At 46.8% G+C, this 24,047-nt stretch overlaps 1 protein-coding gene across 1 annotated transcript in view; it reads left to right on the forward strand.

Moving 5' to 3' along the window:
- The window catches only part of ZNF827 (zinc finger protein 827), a 175,825-nt gene extending 170,144 nt beyond the window's left edge, over positions 1–5,681 (forward strand). The window contains exons 13-14 of the mRNA XM_061191626.1: positions 254–431; positions 3,949–5,681. Of these exons, the coding sequence (XP_061047609.1) occupies positions 254–431; positions 3,949–4,792 (1,022 nt within the window). The 3' untranslated portion in view covers positions 4,793–5,681. The remainder of the gene's footprint in view (positions 1–253; positions 432–3,948) is intronic.
- Positions 5,682–24,047: the final 18,366 nt, after the last annotated feature.

Raw genomic sequence — 24,047 nt, forward strand, 5'->3', positions numbered from 1 at the left:
TACGTGTGCTTTTTGGCTTGATTTGCATCCGTATATGGGGTGGAAAGATGGGGAGTGTGACATTGATTCCGAAGCTGTATGTTTAACTCCTTTTAGCCCGGAGATGCAGGGAACAGTGCCTGGAAGGGTACAGCTAGAGGGCAGGGAACAGTGCCTGGAAGGGTGCAGCTGGAGGGTGGGGGGTCTCTGTCCTACTCCTGCCCTCCTGTCCCTCTGCCCCATGCACCCGTACACCCAGCCTCGGTCCTTTCAGGGTTCGAATGCGTTTTTTGCAACTTTGTCTGCAAGACGAAGAACATGTTTGAGCGCCATCTGCAGATCCACCTCATCACCCGGATGTTTGAGTGTGACGTGTGCCACAAGTTCATGAAGACCCCCGAACAGCTGCTGGAGCATAAGAAATGCCACACTGTCCCCACCGGTGGGCTCAAGTAAGGAAAGCAAGTACAGAACCTTTTACTGTGTTGTTTATTAAACACCCTTTCCCCATCCCTACCCCAGCCCCTCCCCTAAAGGTTTTGGGGTCATGGAGAAGGGGGGCTTGGCATGGGGGGCGTTAGTCAGGCACCTCTGCTGCCTTTAGCTGGATAGGAATTAGATCTGCCCCCCAGGAGGTTGGCAGATATCAGCAGGAGAATCCATTTCACAAGACGACTTGCTGAAGCAGCTCGGCACAGGCATGCAAGGGTAGACCCATCCTACACCGCTTGAGTTTTGCTCAGACTTGATTTTAAGGGACTTCGGGGTTAGTGTCCCCAGGTGTAAATCATTACACTGACACTGCACTTCACCCTCTATTTTTTAGATGATTTGCCACAAGTCTTTTAAATAAGCACTACAGCTACCCCATACACACACCCACCCCCAAGTATCGGATCCTTGCCAGTGTGAACAGGCAAGAGGCACCGTTTTCCATGCAAAGATCATGTGCCTCATGTCTTCCTGCACATATGCCTTATGCCTTCCCAGGAGCTGGAATTGGGATCTCCCTGGTATAGCCTTCGTGAGATCTGACATTTCCGGTCACATGTTCTTCACAGATCCCCAAAGACCTAGACAATGAGCATCATCATTAACCAATATTTGCAACAAGCCCTCTGGTCTGAAGAGAGACCCATCCGTTATTATCAAATGCACTGTGTGTCTGGCTTGATAATAGGTGCTAAAGGGCAAACAAGGAATAAAACATAATTTCCACCCTCGGGAAATGTACGTCCGAGCACAACCAGAGTTTAATCTTCCCAGTGCTTCTGAAATCAGAGTCCCTGTTTGTGAGGCACTCATGGTCTAGTAAAGAGAAAAAAGCATCTGTCACTGGGCACAGAAAGACATACCACTTTCAAAGCATAATTATTCATGTTTGGCTGAAATGATCATGTTATTAAAAGAATGAAAAATGACATTGTACTTAATAGAAGAACAAAAAAACCTTTTGTTTTTAAACATTTTTTACCTTTGAAACTCACAACTTGCCAGAGAAGTGGCATGACTGTCCTGAATGGACGAGGGGTGGAGAGACCCAGAAGGAGCCTGGGAGTCGAGTCGGGGGGCTCCGTGCAGGATGGACTCCCCGGGCTCCTGCCTGGTCAGGGGGACCCTCCTCAAGAACTTGCACAGAGGAGCAGCACCTACTGTTGGATCCCATTTTGTTTCACCCTTGGGGGTGATTAGGGGGGAGGGGGAGGGGTGGGTAAATGGGATGGGGGGAGGGGCGATTATCATTCCCGAACACCAGTAAATGGGAAATGCCTAGCACGAGCTTATTTGGGGATTTGATTTGGTTTATTCCCACTGTCCCTTTCTAAATATTTGTGTACTCATGTTTAAAAAAAAAAAAAAAAAAGCCATGTATTTCCGTGGTTGGAGTAGCACTCATTGCCCTGCCCAGAAGCCCAGTCACACCCATTACCTGCGGCCCCAGCCAGTTGCGGCTTTGCCAGTCAGGCCCCCTTTCTTCCGGGACCTAAGGAGTCCCGAGCCTCCGACCCACTGGGGAGGATGCAGAGTGAACGCTGATGCTTTTGTGGGTATAGACACTCCCCGTACAGCGCTAATGGTCCCCTATGTAATAGTTTATGTTCTAGGATGACCAAGTAGAAGAATACTTTGAAAAAATTGCTAAAGCCTTCTGGCTGTACAGTGAGTCTTTGTTTTGTTTTGTTTCGTTTTCCCTTTGCCGTATCAGAGCATTAATTTGCCTGAGAGAGTGTCTTTACGATAAATAACGGGAGCACGGAAAACCCTTAGCAGTCTGCCTGAGCAGCGAAAGAAAGATTGAGCCGTGGGTCACAGAAATGTCCTTAACGTGAAACAGACTGCCGATGTCTAAATTGCTTTTCTGTGATGGGACTGCTTGTACTCTATATCCTGTTCATAATGCAGATCAAATAAGATTATACTATTATTTTTCTTTTGCCGTAGCTCAGGACAGTGGTGAGTTTCAGACTCCTCTAGGTAAGGCCCAGCTTGGCGTAGGGGTTGTGTGTGCACCTGACCTGGGAATGGGCTTTATATTTCTCTCGTGTGCACTCTTCTGTGAGCTGAGGTTCCGAGGCTAACGGCGGGCTTGGTGCTGAGGAGCAGTGCACGGGCACTGGGTGTGTTGGGCTCTGCTGAAAACCTCTCCAAACCCTCCGAGGACGATTCATTCCCAGGCCCTGCCCTGCAGGTGCCAGGCCAGAGCCGGGGCAGCCACTTTTGCATTTGCATTCTTTTGGTAAAGAGAGCACACACGCTACAGCTATCATATCAGCCACCGACTCGAGCCCGGCAGCTTCTACAGAGCGAAGCGCAGCAGAATCCGTAAACCTGCCCTCCTTGTCCTCCTCGCCTCTCCGGACAGCTGGGAGGCTCAGGGGTAGCGTAGCCTCACTGCCTAGGATGGAGAGACCCAGGCTTTGTCCCAGGGCACAGCCAGCCCGATAAGGCGGCAGAGCTGGGACTGAAACCGGCCTTTCCGGATAGACTCTGCCTAAATTACCTGTAGAGACCAGTCCAGTAATGAATCAGTGCCCACCATGTGCTGAGTACTCTACCGAGCACTGCAGAGAATGCAGAAGAAAAGGGGAATACGGTCCTGCCCGCTGAGAATTTATGATCCCTTTGGATGATTATTAGTTCCATGACGTAATAACACTAATCATTAATAATGCATTAATAATGTCTTCAAGCTCCAGATAGCAGTCGCCTGCCTCCCCCCCCCCCTCATTCCTAGACGGGCTGGTGGGTGGGCTTCCTTCTGCCGAGCCCGTTGCTGGTCCTCCCCCCCCCTTCCCTGATGGAGACCCCAGGGCTGTAGGAGACAGGTTTTAGGAGCGCAGATCTCTGCATCTACACACACACTCCCACACGCAGACACACACCCAGGCCTTCTCGTCCTAACCCGCCTTTCATCAGCACGATTCCGACCCCTACGACTTTCTGTTTGCTGGAGGTAGCTCTCCCCCTACAAGCTGTTCTTCAAAACTCAGCCTTTCTGCGTGTGCTTGGTGTGGTGCATGAAAAGTCGATTCTTTGTGTTGCTCCCATCTCGAGGGGAGGTCGTGAGGGTTAGCCCTCGGCCGAGGCCACTGGGGGGGCCGGGGAGGGCTCCGAGGGGCCGGGCGGGGAGGACGGAGGGGAGAACCGCTTAGCCGGGCGCCCCCTGCCGCACTGGCTCTGCTCCCCTTCCTGGGGGCCGGCGTCCGCGGGTGCAGCCAGGAGACCCCGAGCAGGCCGAGGGACGGCTCCGTCCGCCGCAGAGCCAGAAGAGGGTCCTCGTCCCCCACCCCCACCCCCCCGCAGGAGGCGGCAGGGCCGGGCTGGGCAGGGGGCAGGCCGGGCCTCGGAGCTGGGCGGGCGGCCGAGGGCAGGCTGGTGAGGCGGGGAGCAGCCGGGCGGCCGCCGAGCCCGCATGGCTGACCCGCCCCTGTCCTTGCTTCCCCCCCCCCCCCCGCCCCCCGCCCGCAGGTGCCCATTCTGCATTTATTCCACCAACCGCCCCGCCGCCATGGAGTGCCACCTCAAGACCCACTACAAGATGGAGTACAAGTGCCGGATCTGCCAGACGGTGAAGGCCAACCAGCTAGAGCTGGAGACGCACACGCGCGAGCATCGCCTCGGCAACCACTACAAGTGCGACCAGTGCGGCTACCTGTCCAAGACCGCCAACAAGCTCATCGAGCACGTGCGCGTGCACACCGGGGAGCGGCCCTTCCACTGTGACCAGTGCAGCTACAGCTGCAAACGCAAGGACAATCTCAACCTGCACAAGAAGCTGAAGCACGCCCCGCGCCAGACCTTCAGCTGCGAAGAGTGCCTGTTCAAGACCACTCACCCCTTCGTCTTCAGCCGCCACGTCAAGAAGCACCAGAGCGCGGACAGCCCCGAGGAGGACAAGAAGGGCCCGGCTCCGGCCCCCAAGGAAGCCGCCGGCCCCGGGGCCCCGCTCCTCGTGGTCGGCAGCGCCCGCCACCTCCTGTCTCCCCTGTCGGTCATGTCCGCCTCCCAGGCTCTGCAGACCGTGGCCCTGTCGGCCGCCCACGGCGGTGTCGGCGGCGGCGGTGGCGCCGGCGGCTCCGAGCCCAACCTGGCACTCAAGGCCTTGCCCTTGAATGGCTCCCCCTTGCGCTTTGACAAGTACCGGAACTCGGATTTCGCCCATCTCATTCCCTTGACGATGTTATACCCCAAGAACCAGTTGGAACTCACATTCCACCCTCCCCGACCTCAGACTGCGCCGCCCAGCATCCCGTCCCCCAAACACTCCTTCCTCGCCTATCTCGGACTGAGGGAGAGAGCGGAGACTGTCTGAGGGCAGCCGGGCTCTGTACCAAAAACCAAGAGACAGAGACAAAAACACAAAACTCACAGAACTTAAACACAACCCCAGCAGGTGTACGTTGCTGCAAAACCTACAGACCCGCCCAGGTCTGACCACGTGTACTGTATATCTTTAGTGAGGAATAGAGAATTGGCTCTGTGTGTATACCTATTGCATTGACCTGAAAGCTGCTTTATCCAATCTTCAGAGAGGTGACCTACTGCATCCGTCTACCTTCAAAGGCATGCCTCCCCAGCCACACACTCCCACCCTCAGCCCTTCTCCGTACTTTGAAAGGAAATTCGTCTTGTTAAACCCTAAAGAGAGTGTCCTTAATAGCAATCAGCACTCGTAAGCTTCTGTACCGGTGCATTTTGTTTTCTGTTGCGTGAATGGGGCGTGTGGGCGTTTGTGGATTTGGAAAGAGACAGCCGTGTGTCGTGTGCCATAACATTTGCACATTCTTCGTACTGGCTTCTTTCACAGGGATGAACGTTCTTTGCCCTCCTGGGTTGTTCATCCACGACAGTCGCTCCCCGAGCTCCTTCATTACCTTTCCCTCTCTATTTTGTGGCTACAGAGTGGTAGGGCCTGGTGCTTAGGCGATGAAGGAATGGTAGACATCTCAGTGCTGCCTGAGATTTCCGACAGAGTCCTGGAGACCTTGTGCTCGCATCTCTGGTTATGAAGATGCGAGCAGTTGAGAGCCCCATCTGGAAGAAATAGCTTGCAGCACTGCAGCCAACATCACAACACTTAAGTGTGTTTTGTGTGTGTGTCCATACGTATGCAGTGTGTATGGTACACACACACAGTGCATCATTTTTTTAAGGGCAGATTATATATATATATGTATGTGATGTATTAAGTCAGTGGTTACCATTTGTTTGCAGGAAAAGAAAAATTGTATGAGTGAAAAATTTTATGGTTGATAAATCCAGCCAAGGAGATTAAAAGGGGTTTGGATAAATTCTGGGTATAAATGCTCAGACTAAAAAAGAAATGGCAGTTTTGCACAGTGCTTTTGGTCTTGCACTAGTTTTTGTTTCTCATCTGCAAAAAAGAAAAGTAAAATAAAAGGAAGAAAATGTACCTTTTTTATGGAAAGAGTAGACTGTATGTTTGAAACTTTTGTCATAACCTCTTTGACATATAACGACCCAACAAAAAGGTGCTGTTTAGTCCTACCGTTCAGTTTATGCCCCTGAGACGTTTCCATTGTGTTTGCAGGTCGTCAGGCTATAGCGGTATTCTCCATGTTATTAATAATTCTGTATTCCATTTTGTTAACACCTGGTAGATATAACCTGCTAGGAAGCTAACTTTATACTTATTTAAAGCTCTTATTTTGTGGTCATTAAAATGGCAACTTATGTGCAGCACTTTATTGCAGCAAGAAGCAGATATGGATTGGTTGTACAGCCCTTTGCTATTCTTAAAAAGTAATGGGTGATTTAAAAAAAAGAAAAGGAAAAGAATCTTTGGCTAAACATGCTAATGGCTTGTATTTTTTAAGACAACAGAATTTCCAGTATGAAACAGGCTGAAGAGCAGGAAGAAATGTGCTTTGTATAATAATGAGAAGTTTGGAATATAAAAGTTTATATATTATTTATCTATTGAAGAACTGGTGTACAGGAGGAATGCTTTCTTACTGCGTTGCTGTTTTCCATCATGTGTTATCCTAGGGTTGGGATTTTTTTTTTTCATCTATTCCACCGGGGGAAAATAAAAGCATCCCTAATTTTCTTCCTCTAGTCAGTTTGCTTCACTGAAAGCTCCCCTTGAAATTGGTACCGTTCTACAGGAGTCCAGAAGTCTGTACCTTCTGTCCACACCATGGTCGTCCCCTATACCCACCCTTCCTCCCCCAGACCTAGCAGGTGTGCTACACTTCCCTTGCCAGTCATCCAGCCCTGGCAAACCTGTTTACACTAAGGAGATGTCTCCAGGGGCAGGGAGGCTGAGCCAGCTAGGGCAGGAAGCTCCCGCACCCTGGGTCATCTTCCAGCAGAGACATCTGTTCTTGGCCACGTTTGAAACGTCATTCAACGTCGCCATATCAATGTCTCAGTAAAAGACACTATAGACAGTTATGGACAATACACTCCAAGAATACTGGGCTTATGGGTGGATTGGTTTTTTTAAAGTCACGTCTTTTTCCCCATATAATGGAGAATGTGCCACTTGGCTAATCACGTGCTTTCACAACTACAAGTTCAGTGATGTCAGGAAAGAGGGCCATGGTGATCCCACAGAGGCTGGCAGAAGGGCGAATCCCACGTGAGCACCAGCAGGTTAAAAACCTGAAGGGTGACCCTGACCATTAAAACTGCGGATTTTACAGCATGCCACTTGTGCAATACGAGGTCCTAGGGTGAAACTTTCAAGATCAAGAAGGTGGTGGAAGGAGACAATTACCGCTCAGATGCTTGCCGCTGAACTTGTATTTGAATGACTTAGTCATGCTTAATGTAATTGGGCAACTTTTTTAGCACTTTGGAAAGAGTCATCCATCTTTCTGGTAAATTATAAAAGTTTTCTGAGTAAGAAAAGGTGTGTTTGGAGTTTGTTTGACTTTTTATATTATTATTATTGTTATTAATAAAGAAAAATCTACAGCATTTTTCAGACTCCACCGAAGTAATATGTACCCCTGAATTTGGTTTGCAGTTTGATACTCAGGGAAGGATGGATTCCATAGATATCCTTTCCGTGTAGAACACTAATGTCTTTGAGATAGTCACCTGCCAACTAACTTCAATTCTGTTTTCACTATGCATTCTTCAATGAAAGCTAGCTTATTTTTCCATATAGTAATGCAGTTAGAGCTCTCAGCACTTTCTTCTCTCCTTTTTTTAACTCCTCATACTATGTTCAGATGATCATACTGTCAAGGTTTATGTACATTACTGAAAATTTGTATTGTATAAAGCTTTTTGCATTACAAGGCTGTACAGGGTCATTTTGACAGTAACTGGTATATTCCTTTGCATCTTATGTTGCATTGCCAATTTCTAGTGTATCCAGTTTGGAAGTATAATATACTCTAATTAAAAAAAAAAAAGGTTGGCTATACTCTTGTTTTCTTTTTCTTTCTTGGGTGCCATCCTCGGCTACTTGTTAATCTCACGGTTTTGTCTTGCTTTGTTCTGATTTTCACATTTCAGTGTATTTTAGATAAGTTTAGGAAGTGTCCACTACTAGTTATAACTATTGCAAAATGCAAGTTTTGAACAACCATGGTTCTAATGCAAACTGTTACTATGTAAATCATTCATGGCCATTAGGATCGAGAGCATATCGATCAATCAGCACAGCTGCAGGCCGGCTCCTTCCTGAAAATACTTAGTGACATTTAAAAGTGTTCACGAGCCTTACCCTCTCCTGCTTAACAGCATTTTATTGACCCCATAGCCATAGGGGGGAAAAACAGATGAGTAATTCCATTTGTCTTAATGAAGTCTGGCAACTATGAGACTGTAATGAGGGGGAAAATGATATGCTTTGCAAGCTAAATAATAATCTATCCAAATGCAAGTAAGAGTTCCCCATTCAAAGGAAGGTGCCAGAGAAAGAAACTGAGCCCAAAAGAGAGAAAGAGAGAGAGAGAGTGAGAAAGCACACTGATACGTTGAAACAATTTTTTTTTAAATCCATTTTAAAGTTCTGTTCGTTAGAGAACTTCCCCATGAATCCTTGATGGTTGATGAAAAATATAAAGCAGCAAAAGAGAATATTTTGCCTGGTTCACAATTTGCATGCTTTTAAGTATAACGGCCTTGGCTTGTTGGAAGAAATTATGAACTGCTTCACTCTAACATTTAAAAAGATCAAATTTACCTTTTATAAAATGAGATAATGTAGGAGAACCCACTTTGAAAATGGCCAGTCACTCATCAGACACTATTCTCCCCTTCATTTGTTCATCCAGTAACTGCATTTAAGTGATTGAATCAAGTTCTCTCACTTGATTCAAATACTCAGTTTGTTTGGGGATGGCTGGTATTTATTGAAAATATTAAAGTAAGTCAGACTTCTTGGCTTTTTGCTAGCACTACAGCAGGCATGGCATCTCATTTTGTGTACGCATTTTTCTCCCTTAGATTCCACACCTACCTCACATTTTCCCTTTGGTTGAAAAAAAGCCAGAAGTAGGAAGAAAATAATCATCAGTTTGGCAATTGTTTCCCCTGTTAATGGGCTTGCAGTGACGTTGAGGAGTGGCTGGGATGGGAGCCATGCATGACAGGACAGACCTCCTCCTTCTCCTTCACTCACCCAGAGAGCGCTGCATGTGGACTCCCAGCCAGTGATGCGGCCCCTGTTTGAATTTAATACCAGATCATACATACTTTTCCTACTGTCATGTTAAATAAATAGACTGTAAGCGAAGACTCAAGGCCATGTTTTCTATAACGTCTCTACGGCTGATTGGCCCCATTTGGTGGACACCAGAAACCATCCTTGACCGTTTCATAGAGCCGCAGTGCTGGTCACAGGGGAACAAGGAGAAATGTCAAGGCTTGATGAGCACCGGTACCTCCATACCCACAGTCAGGGCGTCACATTAGAACCCTCGCTTGCCAAAGGTCACGTGGGGCTCATGAAGGATTTGCAGGGGGAAGGCGTGTCTCCTTAGTGGCCGAAACACAGAATCAAGTCACCTCGGGGCTTTCAGTCCTTGGGGAGGAGCTCATACAAAAGGGGAGGGAGGGACAGAAAGGGACAGCAGCTGAGTGATCTCATCCGTTTGAAGTGGGACATAAGTGGTCAGGGGGCTCGTGCAAAATAAACAAAATCTCATCAGTTTTTCACTCAGAGAATGTAAAACTGGAATCTTTCCCAACAGTGACTTAGAACCTGTGTGCAAGATCGCAGGATCAGAGAATATTCTTGGGATTCGGACTCCATTCCAAGGAACCATCAACAACAGATGTTCAAGAGACCCCAGCCAACAATCTTTTGCTTATAGAACTCTCTCAAAACAAGAATCTCACGCAAAGTGAGCTTTATTTTGCAAGTAATTACAATTCACTAAGAAAGCAAACGTCCATAATGCAGGCCCTGGGGTAAATAAAACGTGGCTCTGGGGACCTAGGGGCCCATTCTTCTCCCGTCCAAGGTCTGAATGATATGAGGTTATCAATCAGGGCCTCTTCTTTATGAGGTAGTAGTTCTCCCATTCATAATTCTTTCTTGATAGCTGGATCTGTAAAACAGGAAAATGTCAATCCTGCTCATGTTGGTAGGAGCTGCAAAGGAGAAAAGGAAAATCAATTGCTGTATCCCCTTAGAATTCCTTTTTTGACGGAGTTAAGGTAAATATAGTTAATTCGTTGTCAGTTTTCAATAGAATTATAGAACTAGAACACACAATCTATCTCAGTTCATACTTCTAAATTATTTTCCCCTACACCAGCCCCTACAGGTGGCTTTCTACCCTATTTAGTGAGAATATCTGGATTACAGATAATGTTATCCAACCACAAAAGACATTCCCGTGGAGTTAGATCACCTGAGTTTGAAGTCTGACTCGAAAGCACCTTATAAAAAGAAAGATTGAACTAGATGGTCTCTAAGACCCCTTCCACCCTAACAGATAACATATAATATACGAAGATTCCATTACTCTTTCTAAACAAGCAAAAGTCAGTAGTCTTTTGAAGCAAAAGTGGTCACAAAGCAGAATCCTTGCAGGGCAGTTAGAGCAAAAAATGGCACCTCAACATTTTCAAGCCACAACAGACTTAAGGGAGAAAACAATGACTAAAAATATTTTTTTGCCCACTTCAGAGTTTGGGAGGCCGAAAATGTGTCTCTTCTGATTAAACACTACGTCATCATGCTTGGATTGCCTGCAAACATCTTGAGGGTGGCTTAAACGTATTTTACCAAACTATGGGCACTTAATCTGGTGAGATGAGTTGGGGGTAGCCAGGTGGGGATGGAAAGGTTTTGCCCTGCCCATCTTCATGTCTCTAACTCTGCCCCCTCCTTCCCCCACCACCTGCTTCCAACCTCCTCACAGTACAGCTGTGACTGCTAAGCTCTCTGCCGACCACGTTTCAGATGTTTTTCTGGGGAAGAGCAAATGGTTTAACAGGTAATGAAAGACATTTTAGTTTTAACATAATGAAAGACTATATTGATACTATTCTCATTTTGCCACTTTTTGAGAAAGACTCTCAGCCCAAGAACTCTAAGCACATTATCGAAGCTTCCAGGCTCTTCCATTGGATAGAAAGGCTCCATGTTTTACAGAGACACAAGAAAATAACTGATCTGTCCCCATCATCAGACAAGCAAAACTAAAAGAGTAAACACTGGGCTAGGACCTGAGAAATTTATCTAGGCATCCTCCAGCCTGAATTCTAGAATGATGTCTCTCCAGTCTCAAAGATTTCTAGATAAGAGATGCCATCACTTGGCTTCAGTGTTCTCTTATTTTTATTTAACTGCAATTCCTAATTAGCGGTCTACAGACTTCTCAGTGTGTATTATAAGGGACCATCAGGGACTTCCCTGGCGGTCCAGAGGTTAAGTCTTAGCCTTCCAATGCAGGGGGTGGGGGTTCGATCCCTGGTGGAGGAACTAAGATCTCACATGACTCGCGGTCAAAAAACCAAAACATAAAACAGAAGCAATATTGTAGCAAATTCAATAAAGACTTTAAAAATGGTCCACATCAAAAAAAATCTTTAAAAAAAGACCATCAAGTCCCCTGTCCCCTTATGTCCCACTTCAAATAGAATGTCTATTAGAACATTCTCCATGCAATGGGTTTAATCAGCATTTGTAGCCTCTCTCTCTCTCTCTTTTCTGGGTTCCACTTAAAAGCTGAACCCTGACATTTATTTCGGAAAGAAATTCCAGAAATAAAGGTGGGAAACTTGATGCAAGCAAGTAAGAGGGGAAAGCCAATCCCAGGGCACATCGGTGAGCTAGTCATTGTTGTGAACAACTGGGATGCAATCCGTCTGGGAAACCTCACGAGGAGCTGTGTAAATAAATGTATTTCAGAATTGACAGCCCAGGGGAGAGAAGGGAGAAGGGGCCGGAGTAGCCGCAGAGAGTGTTAACTCCCTTGCACTTCCAGCTTTGCCCATGATTTGGAGTGGCTGAGTAGGTCCCCACAGACAGCCACAGAGGTGGCAAAGAAGCCAGTGGTGCAGAAAGCAAGAGCTGCTTGGTGAAGCCGAGGGAAGGTGCTATCAATCATACCCGACCATAGCTGGTTGCTACAGCAAAGGCTGGAGTAATAAGGTGAGTTTGTGAGATGCCGAACAATAGGTGTCTGATAAAATGGTCATATTTGGCTTAAATGTTGGCATCACTTTAGCCTCTAAACCAACGTTGGCTACACATCCAACCTATTAGGCTAGCTTGAAGCTCTTCTCCTTTCCTCCACTGGGAGCTGGGCAGAGCCAAGGCAGTGCTGGGTCATGGTGCTATGGAAGGGAAGAGGTGGCACATGAGAAGCAGGTAAAGGCCCTCTCACCTGTATGGCGCAGTCTCTCTAGAGTCCTCCCTCTTTGGGGTTTGCTTTTTGATTTCTCTAACGAGATTGAGCCCTTCTAGGACTTGATTAAGGGGAAATCACTTGACAGGGACATGGGCTGTCTCCCACCTCAGAGAGCCTCCTTGACCTGGGAAAGCCCCATGAGAGCCCATAATGAGGCCAGCGGTGAGGGGCCATCCCCCAGACTCGGTGGCCACCTCAAGCCCAAGCAAAAGGCATCCTGGTGGCTCTCCTAGGTCCTAACTTCTCGTCCCAGACTCGGTGGCCACCTTAAGCCCAAGCAAAAGGCATCCTGGTGGCTCTCCTAGGTCCTAACTTCTCGTGAATGCAGGTCCAGCAAAGGGGTTGGCAGCCAGAACTCATTTAGGAATAAAAAAGTTACATTTGCCTGGCATTTTCTTTGCACTTGTATCTCCCACGGGAACCTGGGGCTGAACAGCGAGGTATCTGTCCTCATGGAAAACAACTGACTGAAAATTGAAATGTTCAGATATTTCACCTGTTTCTTTCCATCTCTAACCCACAACTGGCAGTCCTTTCACTAATGGAAGATTGGGCTAAGCATGGTTACGTAGAACATAGAGAGACTGCATAGAGAATATACACAATACAGATATAAACATTATAGATATGCATTTGTGTGAGAGCATCCAGAAGGAAGACCATGAATTTTATTATTCTGGAATTCACAATATTAAAATATAGTATTTTTCATTTTTCCTTCGTACTGCTGAAAATAAATACAGGTTGATGAAAGAGTAACATATGAAAAGAATAATTAAGGGTCAAAGAAATCTCATTAATCAGAATATCCCCTTGCCCATCTTTTCTACAATTAAATAAATGGGCATAGCAATGGGTCATCACCATACTATTGGTCAAGGTCCCGTCTCTTTACGGCATCAGGCAATAGACATGGCAGCAATCACTGAATATGGAGGAGTCTTGGTTATGCAAAGAGGCCAATGTGTCTTTTTAAATGGGCAGAATAATAATTTCCCGTTGATGAAGGACTTTACAATTTGGCGTGTCTGCCTGTGAGGAAGGCTAAATTGTGTTTATGCGTGACTTTGTGTCACGGGATCCTGCCTTTAAATATGAGCTCCTCACATTACCCATAATCCACTGCCTCCCTCATTATTATTCTCTGCACCTGTTCTCCATAACCCAGAGTTTCCATCCCAGTTGCCATGTTCTAAAGCAAGCCCAAGCCTATCCAACCAATCACTTCTCCCCGCAAACCCCAGACTCCACTTCCACTCTAACCTTGACCAATTTCTCTCCTTTTCATTCATTATTTAGTGAGCAACCAATATGCGGAAAGTCATGTGCTGGCAGCTGGTAAGAAACAGAGATAATTAAGATACATTCCCTAGCTTTAAGGCATTTACCAACCCATAGAAGAAATGCACTTTTGAGCAAATGCATTATAATACCAGGAAAAAATACGCATAAATTGCTATAGAAATATTGAATAAAGAGTGACTACTTCCAACCAGGGTGACAGGAGGCTTTGTGGGGGACGGAGCACGCCAACTGCAATCTGAAGGCTGAGTAGGATTCTCAGAGGCGGGAAAAGTGGGGAGGGCATTCCAGATTGAGAGAACAGCTTGAGGAAAAGCAAGAAGGTGAGAAATTGCATGGTGGGTTCTGTTGTGCTAGAAGATTATAATGAAACCAAACAAAGCCAGCTTGTGCAGGGCTTCGAATCCCTTGTTAAGGAGCCTGAACATCTAAACGACTCTCTAGTTAATAAGAGCTGAGAAAAAAATTTGAGGAGGAGAATGGCAGGATCTGACCTGTGTGTTAGGAAGATAATTCTAGCAGCGCTGCAAAAGGAGGACTCGAAAGACAAAAAAGAACCAGAGAGACGTGGTAGGTTCAAATATCCTGAACTGAAGGCACCATGTTCTCCCTTAAATCTGCCCCTTAAGCATGTGTTCTTTAGGCCAATAAGGGCACACCCACCCTCCAAGTTACTTGAGCTCCAAAACTTGGGGTCAACTTTGCCTCCTTCTGTCTCTCCTCTGCCTTTCTCTTCCTCCCTTGCTTTGGAGGCTAATCCATCAAATTCCTGTTCATTTTATCTGCCACGACTTGTATGAATCTCTCCTGTCATTTCCCCTCTTCACATCTTGGCGCAGGTCCTCAGCATCCTTGCCAGGTGTCTCACAATAATTTCCTCTCTGAATAGGACATTCTTGGGTAGAAAATCCTGTGAAGAAGGTATTCTAGAGATCGGAAGAAAGTTCGTGATCAGACTTGTAGACACAAAGGTGGTATTTGGAGCCAGCGGCGAGGGTGACAACACGATGGCAGCAAGAGCAACAACAACAAAGGCACCAAAGACAGAACCTTGGGAGACGCCAACTTTACAGGGGGAGGAGGCCACACAGGAGACTGAGGAGCAACGATCAGAGAAGTCACGGCCGAGCACAGCGCTTAGAAGGAGCCGCGGGAAGAGGGTCACTTACATGAAATTGCACGGAAGGATGAGGAGGCTGAGGCTGAATTGCACAGCCTTTACCGATTTGCTGGTCCTTGGTGATCTTTCAGGATGCAGTGTCAGTGACAGGTTGTGGGGTGGAAACCAAATTCCAACAGGTTAAAGAATGAATTGATGGTGAGCAGCTGGTGACAAGGAGAAAAGTCTACTCTTGTATTAAGTTTGGTAGTGAAAGAAAAAAAAAAATCATGCGTGCCTTGTACTTGCCCAAAGATGTCAAATCATCCCTTCCCTCTCAGGGAGATCTAACCTGTCCCGTTCCCTACTTCACAGTCCTTCGAAGAGAAGAGAAAGCTGCTGACCTTACAATCCCAGCCGTGCTCCAAACCAATTTTCCTCATCATTTTTGGTATAATTCATCCTGTGAAGTGCATGTGGTCTGTCTTCATACCATCCCTGCTCTTGCTATCTGCCTGGACCAGTTTCAGTCAGTCAAAGACATCTGCAGGAAACGGGCTGCATGGGTAAAATTTAGTAGTACTTCTCCTACATACAAGAGTCTGGAGAATTGCAAAAAAAGAAAAATGGTCAAGGGATGGAAAGCCATCCCCCCCCCCCACTACTGTGGCCAGAATGATAAAATAATAAGGATTCCAGGGTGAAAAGATGAAGGCTTAGAAAGGAATATGATAGGTCTCTTAAATGACATGATGGAGGGACTTCCCTGGTGGTCCAGTGGTTAAGACTCCATGCTGCCACTGCAGGGGGCACAGGTTTGATCCTGGTCGGGGAACTAAGATCCCACACGCAGTGCAGCCCGGCTTAAAAAAAAAAAAAAACACATGATGGATATGGCCACAAAGGACAGACTCAGTCACCAAATTCCAGAAGATTAGACCTCAGGGGTAAATCCTGAAGCTTAAAAGTGATTGTTTATGTTGGAGCCCGGGTCTCATGTTACCCTGACTGTCATTTCCTGATGCGTTGCAAACCCCACCTTTGTGGAGAGCAGTGGGTCTCCAGCCCTTCTGGGATGCACACCACTCAGCTGGGGTAAAGGAGCTACAACTCAATGATCCTCCCCGTGCCTGCTGCCAACTCGCCAACAGGAAAAAAATAACCCTCATCAGACACAATGGAAAGAAAGGTACAGGGTTTTATGAGCTGGAAGTGAAATAATCTGTTTCTTATTAAATATCATGAGAAAATTATTAATTCATGCCAGAAACACAAATATAAATATTATCATATTGAAAGCGTTTATTCTGAAGGAGACCATCTGGCAGGGCCTCACAGACCACACTTTGACAAGCAGAGTGTATGTGTCACCCTGGCGGGCTCTTCCATTAAAGCAGTGAATCCAGAGGAAGTGAAAATGGAAGGGTTTTTAAGGGGAGTACTTTGCAGTAATGACATCTGCTAGATACTTATCACATGTTTCTCTAGAGGTGGGCCAGCTTGTACAAATGCTACTATATGAAAACTTAAATGTTCAAAACAAGGGGTAGTGATTATTTCAGAATCTCTCCCCTTAAAATTGGATTCTCTTCTTGGGTACCAAATTCCAGAAGAGTATATACCTGCAAATGTATAGAGCATTCATTGTTCAACATAAATGTAGGAGGGAAGATGAAGGAAAATGTAGGAAAGAGAAGACACAATTGTAGATTAACCAAAAATTGAAAATACAGAATCCTGAAAATATAAAGTAAATGCATGGTTCTTTTTGGTAAAATGCAGTTTTAAAAACCTCACACTGTCACTTTTTTTTTTTTTTTTTTTTTTTTTTTTTTTTTTTTTTTTTGGCTGTGTTGGGTCTTCGTTTCTGTGCCAGGGCTTTCTCTAGTTGCGGCAAGCGGGGGCCACTCTTCATCGCGGTGCGCGGGCCTCTCACTGTCGCGGCCTCTCTTGTTGCGGAGCACAGGTTCCAGACGCGCAGGCTCAGTAATCGTGGCTCACGGGCCCAGTTGCTCCGCAGCATGTGGGATCCTCCCAGACCAGGGCTCGAACCCGTGTCCTCTGCATTGGCAGGCAGATTCTCAACCACTGCGCCACCAGGGAAGCCCCTGTCACTTTTTTGCAGGAAGGCAGGGGGATATCTATAATTTGGAAAACATCCCCCTCTCTGGAGACAGATGGAGCACTGGTTACACACAAAGTGGAGGAAACCCTGCACTCCAGAAAAGAAGAAATGCTGATGGCAGCTTGAAGAAATGCCTGATTCCCTTGAGGATCCACGTGGACCGTTTTCATCTGCCTGCCCTACATTCTCAGAAGACTCTGAGCTTAATTTTGCTCACATCTTCTGCCTTCACTTGCTCCAAGGTGCTACTGTTGGTTGAATATCAGTGCTGTGTTGGAACCTTTCCCAAATCTCTCTCCTCTATGTCACAAATCAAGTCCAATGGGTAGTCCTAGAGAATCTCTGAAGAACAATTCCTCAGTCTAGAATAACGGAGGTCAGCAGAGCCGACCCTGATGGGCTTTCAGTACTTGAGAGTTTATTCCCATCTTGGCCCTAACCCAAGACCACCAGGCATCCACCTACCAAAGTTCAATCGCTACATATGGAGTCATCTGAAAAGGGCCACATGACACATCAAAACGATATTAATAGGATATACTCCATTCCTACTTACTTAGGCCTGTCTCAAATGCTAGTGAGAATGCCAGCATCTATCAACGAGGAGCTCCGTATCTGTCAGGAGTTTTGAGGCTACATGGTAGTTGGGGTTACTCAAGCCCTAATTACCTTTTAGTTAGGAGAGTGAGTAATTCAGATTACATTCTCTTCTCTTACTGTCTCTTCATATCAAACACTCTAGTGTGTATATTAGAAGTCGAAGAAATGGCCCCCATCCAATCCAAATCTCCTAGGAGAATTTGGAACCTCAATGTCAACACCTGTATTCCTCATATTTTTTAACGTTTAATAACTATCTTTAGTCCTTTTCAAAAGGTAAGACACGCACATGATAAATAAAAACCAACCCAATGATTATGTTTCAGGAAGAATAATTGTGTTTGCATCTTCTGCTTTTCCTTTGCTCAAAGATACTCTGGGTTGAGACTTTCCTAAATCTCTCTCCTGTATGCCACATACAAACTCCAATGGGTGGACTGAGAGAATTTATAGAATGAATTCCTCAGGCTAGAATAGTAAGCTTCTGGGGGTGGGGGGGTGAGGCGGGGGGTGGCAGAGCTTCATACACCAGACCTTAAGCCAAGGGTCCTGACCTGCTATAAGTTTGGTCGCTGTTCTGCCATCTTTGTCCAAATTTATGATCTATTCAGGACAGCTCATTTAGTGACAAATGAGATTACAGGAATGAGGGAACAAACTATTTGCCTATGCTTCTTATAAGCTATTAGTCATAAAAAGGAATATTTAGGTAGGTAGATGAAGGATGAGTGAGAGAGAGAATGAGAGTTACAGAGAAATGGCAGGAATTTGGAGCATCTAATTTCATTTCCTCATTATATAAAAGAAGAAACTGTGGCATGTACGGGGTGGGGGAAGGTCAGAGAGGAGACAGAGAGAGACAGAATGAAACAAAGATATTTGTTTAAAAATTTATAAAAATAATAATTTTTTCTATAAGTCATATTAACCCAAGGTGGTCTTATGGTTCAGTTTCAGCATCAAATCCCAGAAAAACAGTCCCACAGAAAAAATATGATTAACAGCAATTCAAGTCTTAGCCTCTCCATAAACCACCAAAGACGGGGGTACATTCTTGATGTATATCCAAAGATCTTAAAGATCTTCTTAGGACATTTTCTTAACCTCACTGACAATGAACTCCTCCAAACCTACTCTTCTCACTCTCTCTAGAACCCCTTAAAGTTCTACCCAAAGTTCAGGCCACATAGTCACTTCTCTCTCCTCCTCAGAATTTTTATATAGATCAATTTAACCTTTCCGGTTTATTCCTCACCACCCCACATCCTAGAACTAAAGGTTTGGGCCTTCAGATTGAAAGAGCCTATCAGTATCAAGGAGGATAAACTTAAAAAATAAACTCACACATAGAGACATCATAATAAAACTCCAGAACATCAAGGTGAAAAAGACAGTGCTAAAAGAGTCTACAAAGGAGTGAGAGTCAGATCAACCACAGAAGTTTCAAGAAAATAATGGAACAATAGCTTAGAAATGCTCAGGAAAAATGAATTTGGACTTAGAGTTCCATAACAAGCCAAACTAACACTGGAGAGAGATGAAAATAAACTCTCAGGAAAATTTATTATCCACAGACACTCTCTGGTGGAGAAAGGAGAAGAACAAAGGAAAACCTACCAGAGAATGTACTCCAGCCAGAAGAAAAATGAATCCAAATGATAATGAAGGGGTAAAGGAGAATATATTCATTTTTTATTTTTGTAATTAAAAAGTAACTTTTGAAAAGATTGGGGAGAAAGAAAAATAGGAAATACAACTTAATTCTTTACTTTTATATCCATTCCATTTTACCTTTGTATAATATGTCATTACAGATTACAAAATGCTTTCAGATAAACTGTCAGTAGCCATAATCACAGGACCTACAAAAATATGTTTTAAGAGGGACCATGTTGGAACAAATAATAATTCCAATAAAACCTGGAATTGCCCTTCCTGAGGGTGGTAATTCTCTTCTTGCCATGGAAGCTGACTGCCTTGCACCAATCATCATGATGACAGTGATAGTGGCTCTGAGGAGGGGTGATGAATGTCAGGTTTAGCAGACTGTTTTTCTTACTCTGCCTACCAAGTTGGACTAGATTATGAATTGGTAGGGAAGGAGCTCAACAGAAGTTAAGAACTATAAAATTTCAGACCAGCTGATGCACTGAAAAGGGACTCGTTAGACGCTCAGGCTATGAGGGCTGGGGACTAGAAACCTCTCGCTGCCAGGATGTAGCCAAAGGGACCCACTCTGTGCAAGAGGCCGGCTAATAAAAGATCTTAGGCTTCACAAAGGCTTCTGTTGAGAGGTCTATGGTGCTATTGCCTATGATGACACACACGATGAATTTAGGGCTTGGAATCTCTCGCTTGAACTTTTTGACGCCATCCCGGTGTGTGCCAGAAAAAGAGCAGCTGTCAAAAAGCAAACATTTTCCTGTCTCTAAAAATAAAATGCTGGCAACACTTCAGACCCCTGTGCCAAGATCTGGCCCTTCCCAGGATAAACAATAGGTGGCTAAGCTGATCAGAGGCAGGCACTGAGCCCTAGGTCCAGCCTGGAATGCCTAGGTGCGGCCATGTGCAGCTGTAAAGCTAGAAGCCAGAGGGGGCCCTCCCTTCTCCACAGCTGATGGAGGGCAGCTCCAGCCCCCCCAGCCAGGGACCAGCTGCAGCAGACTTGGGTTACACCAGAAACCTTGACGCAGCTGAGGTCATAGAACTCCCACCAACCCCTGCCCTCACAGCCCTGGGGTGCACGGTGACGGGTGTGAGGGCCTGTGAGATCCTGTCCAGAGAAAGTTCCCTACGAAGGAAAGTTTCATAAGGATCTATCTGCATACATCACTCAGGGCTGTGGCCATCCCCTGTCAAAACCCATCATGCCCAGCTGAGAGCCCTCACCTGCTAGATACAGGCCCCATAAACCACCTTAGCATGGAGATGCTATAATAACTCATCCTTCCCACTCTTCCAACTCGTCAAATGCTTCTACAGCACTGTTCCAGCCCCTGTGCCTTGTCATTAGGGTTCAAATCTTCCCTAGCCCATAAGCTTGGCTTTTTGCTGGTTTGGGGAGTTAAAAGGGCTAAGAGGGGGTTAGGGGAAGAGAGGGACTAAATACAGCAAATATTTGCAGACATAATCACTCCAGAAACATGCTTCAGTGGAACAGAGTGTAGGGCCCACCCAGATGACGGATGTCACTCACCCAAGTGTCATATCATAAATAAAACTGAATGAGCCCATTCTCCTGCGGAACCAGAGTGACGCCTGTTCACACTATAAATATTTATGTAGTCATGGTCCTTAAAAGACTTTATTTTTCCAGGTAAGTAGACTTTAATGAAAAAGTTAAGCAGAGCTTTTCCTGCCATTACGGAACAGTCGCTGCAGCTTTTCAACGGGTATTCCACGGAAAGGAAAAGAAAAAGAAGAAAAGGAAAAAATAAGGCTCCTTCCCAGGAGGCTGCTGCTTGGAGATCTCATTTATGCCAGTCAAGGTTCATTCTCATTCAGAAAGTGACAGCCGTCAATGGGGTGGCAGAAACCAGAAGAAGCTCTATGGGTCTCCTTCGGGCCAGGCCTGTGTAATGAAGGGAGCACAAGAAGATACTTGTCTCCTAAGTTCAGACCCCTCCCACCACCTCTGCCAGGTGAGACCGTCTCCTTACTGCTCTCAGCTCTCTCTGCCTGCCTTAGTAACAGAAACAATGTACACCTCACCCCATTACTCTGCTCACTGGAGAAGCATTCTCAGAACGTGAGGATGTGTGTCTGGGAGTGTTCATGTAAAGTCCACCACTCCTGCTTTATCTGCTCCTGATTGCATGAAGCAGGGCACCCCAGAAACCCTGCCAGCATCTGACCCGCTTTTCCTGCACTCTTCACCTCACACCCTCCGCCAAGAGCAAACCCCCTTGGGCTCCCAGCAGCGCTGTCATTCTCCCCTCCTCCAAGGCACTGTGGCAATCCTGCCACCTGGAGCTCCGGAGCTATTGTCTCCACAACAGTTCATGCTAATTTTCATGTCACTTTGCAGTTTACTCATCTCTTCAGTGTACCAAAACCCTAGCCCAAGTCCACCAAGCCGGTTTCTTTCCCAGGGATGGCCTTCTGCCAGGGCTCCCTTCCCCTCCAAACCTCAGGGTGGCCCCTGCAATGTCAGCCTGAACTGGCCTCTCTGGGAAAATTTGATGATCGTTTGGTTCTAGTCTCGGGAAATCTTGTTTCACAAGGAACAAGAGTCTTTGGTTTTGTGCGATGAGTCACAGGCTGCCTCGACCATGCCTATCTGGGGAGGCTGGGGCTGCCATGTATGGTCCTCGCTCTGTGCCACCCACCTCTCCGTGTAAGTCGCAGCTCTTTGCCAGGACAGCCTGAGTCATAAAACTCAGCACATTCCTTAAGTGTTGGATAGTCTTTCCTTGCTATTACTTTGCTTTTGTTTTATGCAGCACCTGGTTTCATTTTAAAAATTCAAATAAAATCTCATGGTCGGGGCTCGGGTGGGGTGGGGGGGGGATAGGAAGGAAAGAAAAAAAGAAAGGAGTGAAGCCTAGGTTAAGGGAAGGAAGAAGGGGCTGTAACTCCCCAAATAGGCAAGACCCAGAGCAGGACAGAGAGTGAGGGGCAGAGTAAAAGGCAAGGGAGAGAGAGAGAGAGACAGGGAATGTGCTAGAATTGAACTGAATTTGATCAGTCATTTTTCTGTATGTGATAAAGCACATGATGTCACTCTCCTCCCCAAATTAGGCCCCAGGTCTCAGTTAGTCCTTTACTCATAAACCATGGGATCTTCCGTAAACCCCTACACTTTCTGAGTCTCCTCAATAAACTGACAGACTTCTTTTTGACGAATTCTAAGGAACTTTCCAGTTATAACACTATGATTCTACGAACCTATCTGTTCCCTTTTTTCTTAGACCACAAACCCCAACCCATGTGTATGGGAATATTTTTCCAGAGGCTAACATTTGTTTTTTGTCTTTAGGGGGCAGAGGAATGGGGGACAGCAAGGGAGAAGGTGTAGACCCAACCGTATAAATGTTTCTGGTCAAACTGAATTTCTGTGGCCAGGTTATTTTGTAAAATTATCCGTAAAGCTGTTCACACCGGGTTTTAGAATTTAAAGAGTATTCTATTAAGCTACGCTTTGCATTCCGGAAAAAAAAAAAACAAACACAGACACTGAAAGAAAGAATGAATAATACCTATTAACATAGAGAACTGTGCTTTCTTGGAGTAGTAAAACGTATTAATTACAGCACAAGACCAGGACCGTTAGGTATTTAGACCTTCAACAGAGGCCGTCACCTCCCTCTGCCCGAGATCCTCTCCACGAGGCTGGCCAGGGCAAAACCCTGAAGGTTTCTGCGTGGCTCCAAGGCAGCATTCCAAAGCACGGTTTGGAGACCTTAAAAAAACCATACGAAGGGATCCCGGGAATCAGACCAGATGGCTTCCCGGGAAGGTATTTAGCCTAACTTGGGCTAAAGAACAAGAATAATCACTAGGAGGTTTGGGAAGGGGGCGGGTATGTAGGGGTGGTGGTGCGACTTTTAATTACCTTTTCTATTTAACAGAAATCATACCGAGAAGGACGGCTTGGTAAATGGGAGTAAACGGGGCACCGGGCAGAGAGCCGGGCGCGGGCGCGGAGGAAGAGGTGTAGCAGGAGGCAGCTACTTCCGTAACCACACGTGGTTCGGTGTCCCCCGGTGGGACAGCAGCCGCGGAGGCCCTTCGCGCCCGGGACGGCGGCGCTGCCTTCCCGCACGCAGGGTCTCCGCGCCCTCCCTCCAGCGCGCTCGGCGCGGGCGGGGGCAGCGGGTAGGAGGATGGCGGTGGGAATGCAGGGGGAGGAGGGTCGCAGAGCCGGAGGAGAAAGAGCAGGAGAAGGCGGCGGACACTAGATCCGGCGGGGGAGGAGAATCTTGGAGGGAGGAGGAGGACCTGCGGAGAAGCGGGAGGCGAGCGGACGGGAGGAGCCGAGAGACGAAGACGGCGGCGGGGAGGGGCCGGGCCGTGGGCGGGGCGGGCCGTGGGCGGGGCTTATGGAGGCTCGAGGCCCCTCCGAAGGGAGCCGAGGCGAGAAAGGCCGCGACTCGCCCCGCCCCCAGGCTCCGCCCCCGCCGTGACGCCGGCCGCCCCTCCTCTCCAGCTTGCTTCCCGGCGGCGCCTCGCGCGGAGGAAGACCTGGCGGTGCAAGGCTGCAGCTCTGCCGGCTATTGCTCTGAATACAAAAGAGCCTTTCTCACGCCCCTGCGCCCTTCCCGGCCCGGGACCCCCGGACGGAAGGGACTGGCTCGTTGGACGCTGGAGCCGACAGCTGTCGGGGCCACACCACCATTTCTGTGGTTCTTGCAGAGAAGTGTGGTTCCAAGTATTTATTTTAAAGGAAATTTTAATAATGATTATAACGATAACTTTTGTCCCCTCTTCCAATTTAAGAGAAAAAACAAACTGAGGGATGAAGGCGTTTGAAGCCCCGGCAAGTGCCCCAGAAAGCTAACCTGCCCAGGTTCGGGTCTTCCCGGGCCCTCTCATACCTCAAAGGCGTTAATTAAGCAAGCTCGGGGCCTCCAGCTTTGTGGCTTCGTTTTCCGAC

Source organism: Eubalaena glacialis, chromosome 5, assembly GCF_028564815.1.
Source record: "Eubalaena glacialis isolate mEubGla1 chromosome 5, mEubGla1.1.hap2.+ XY, whole genome shotgun sequence".
NCBI lineage: Eukaryota > Metazoa > Chordata > Mammalia > Artiodactyla > Balaenidae > Eubalaena > Eubalaena glacialis.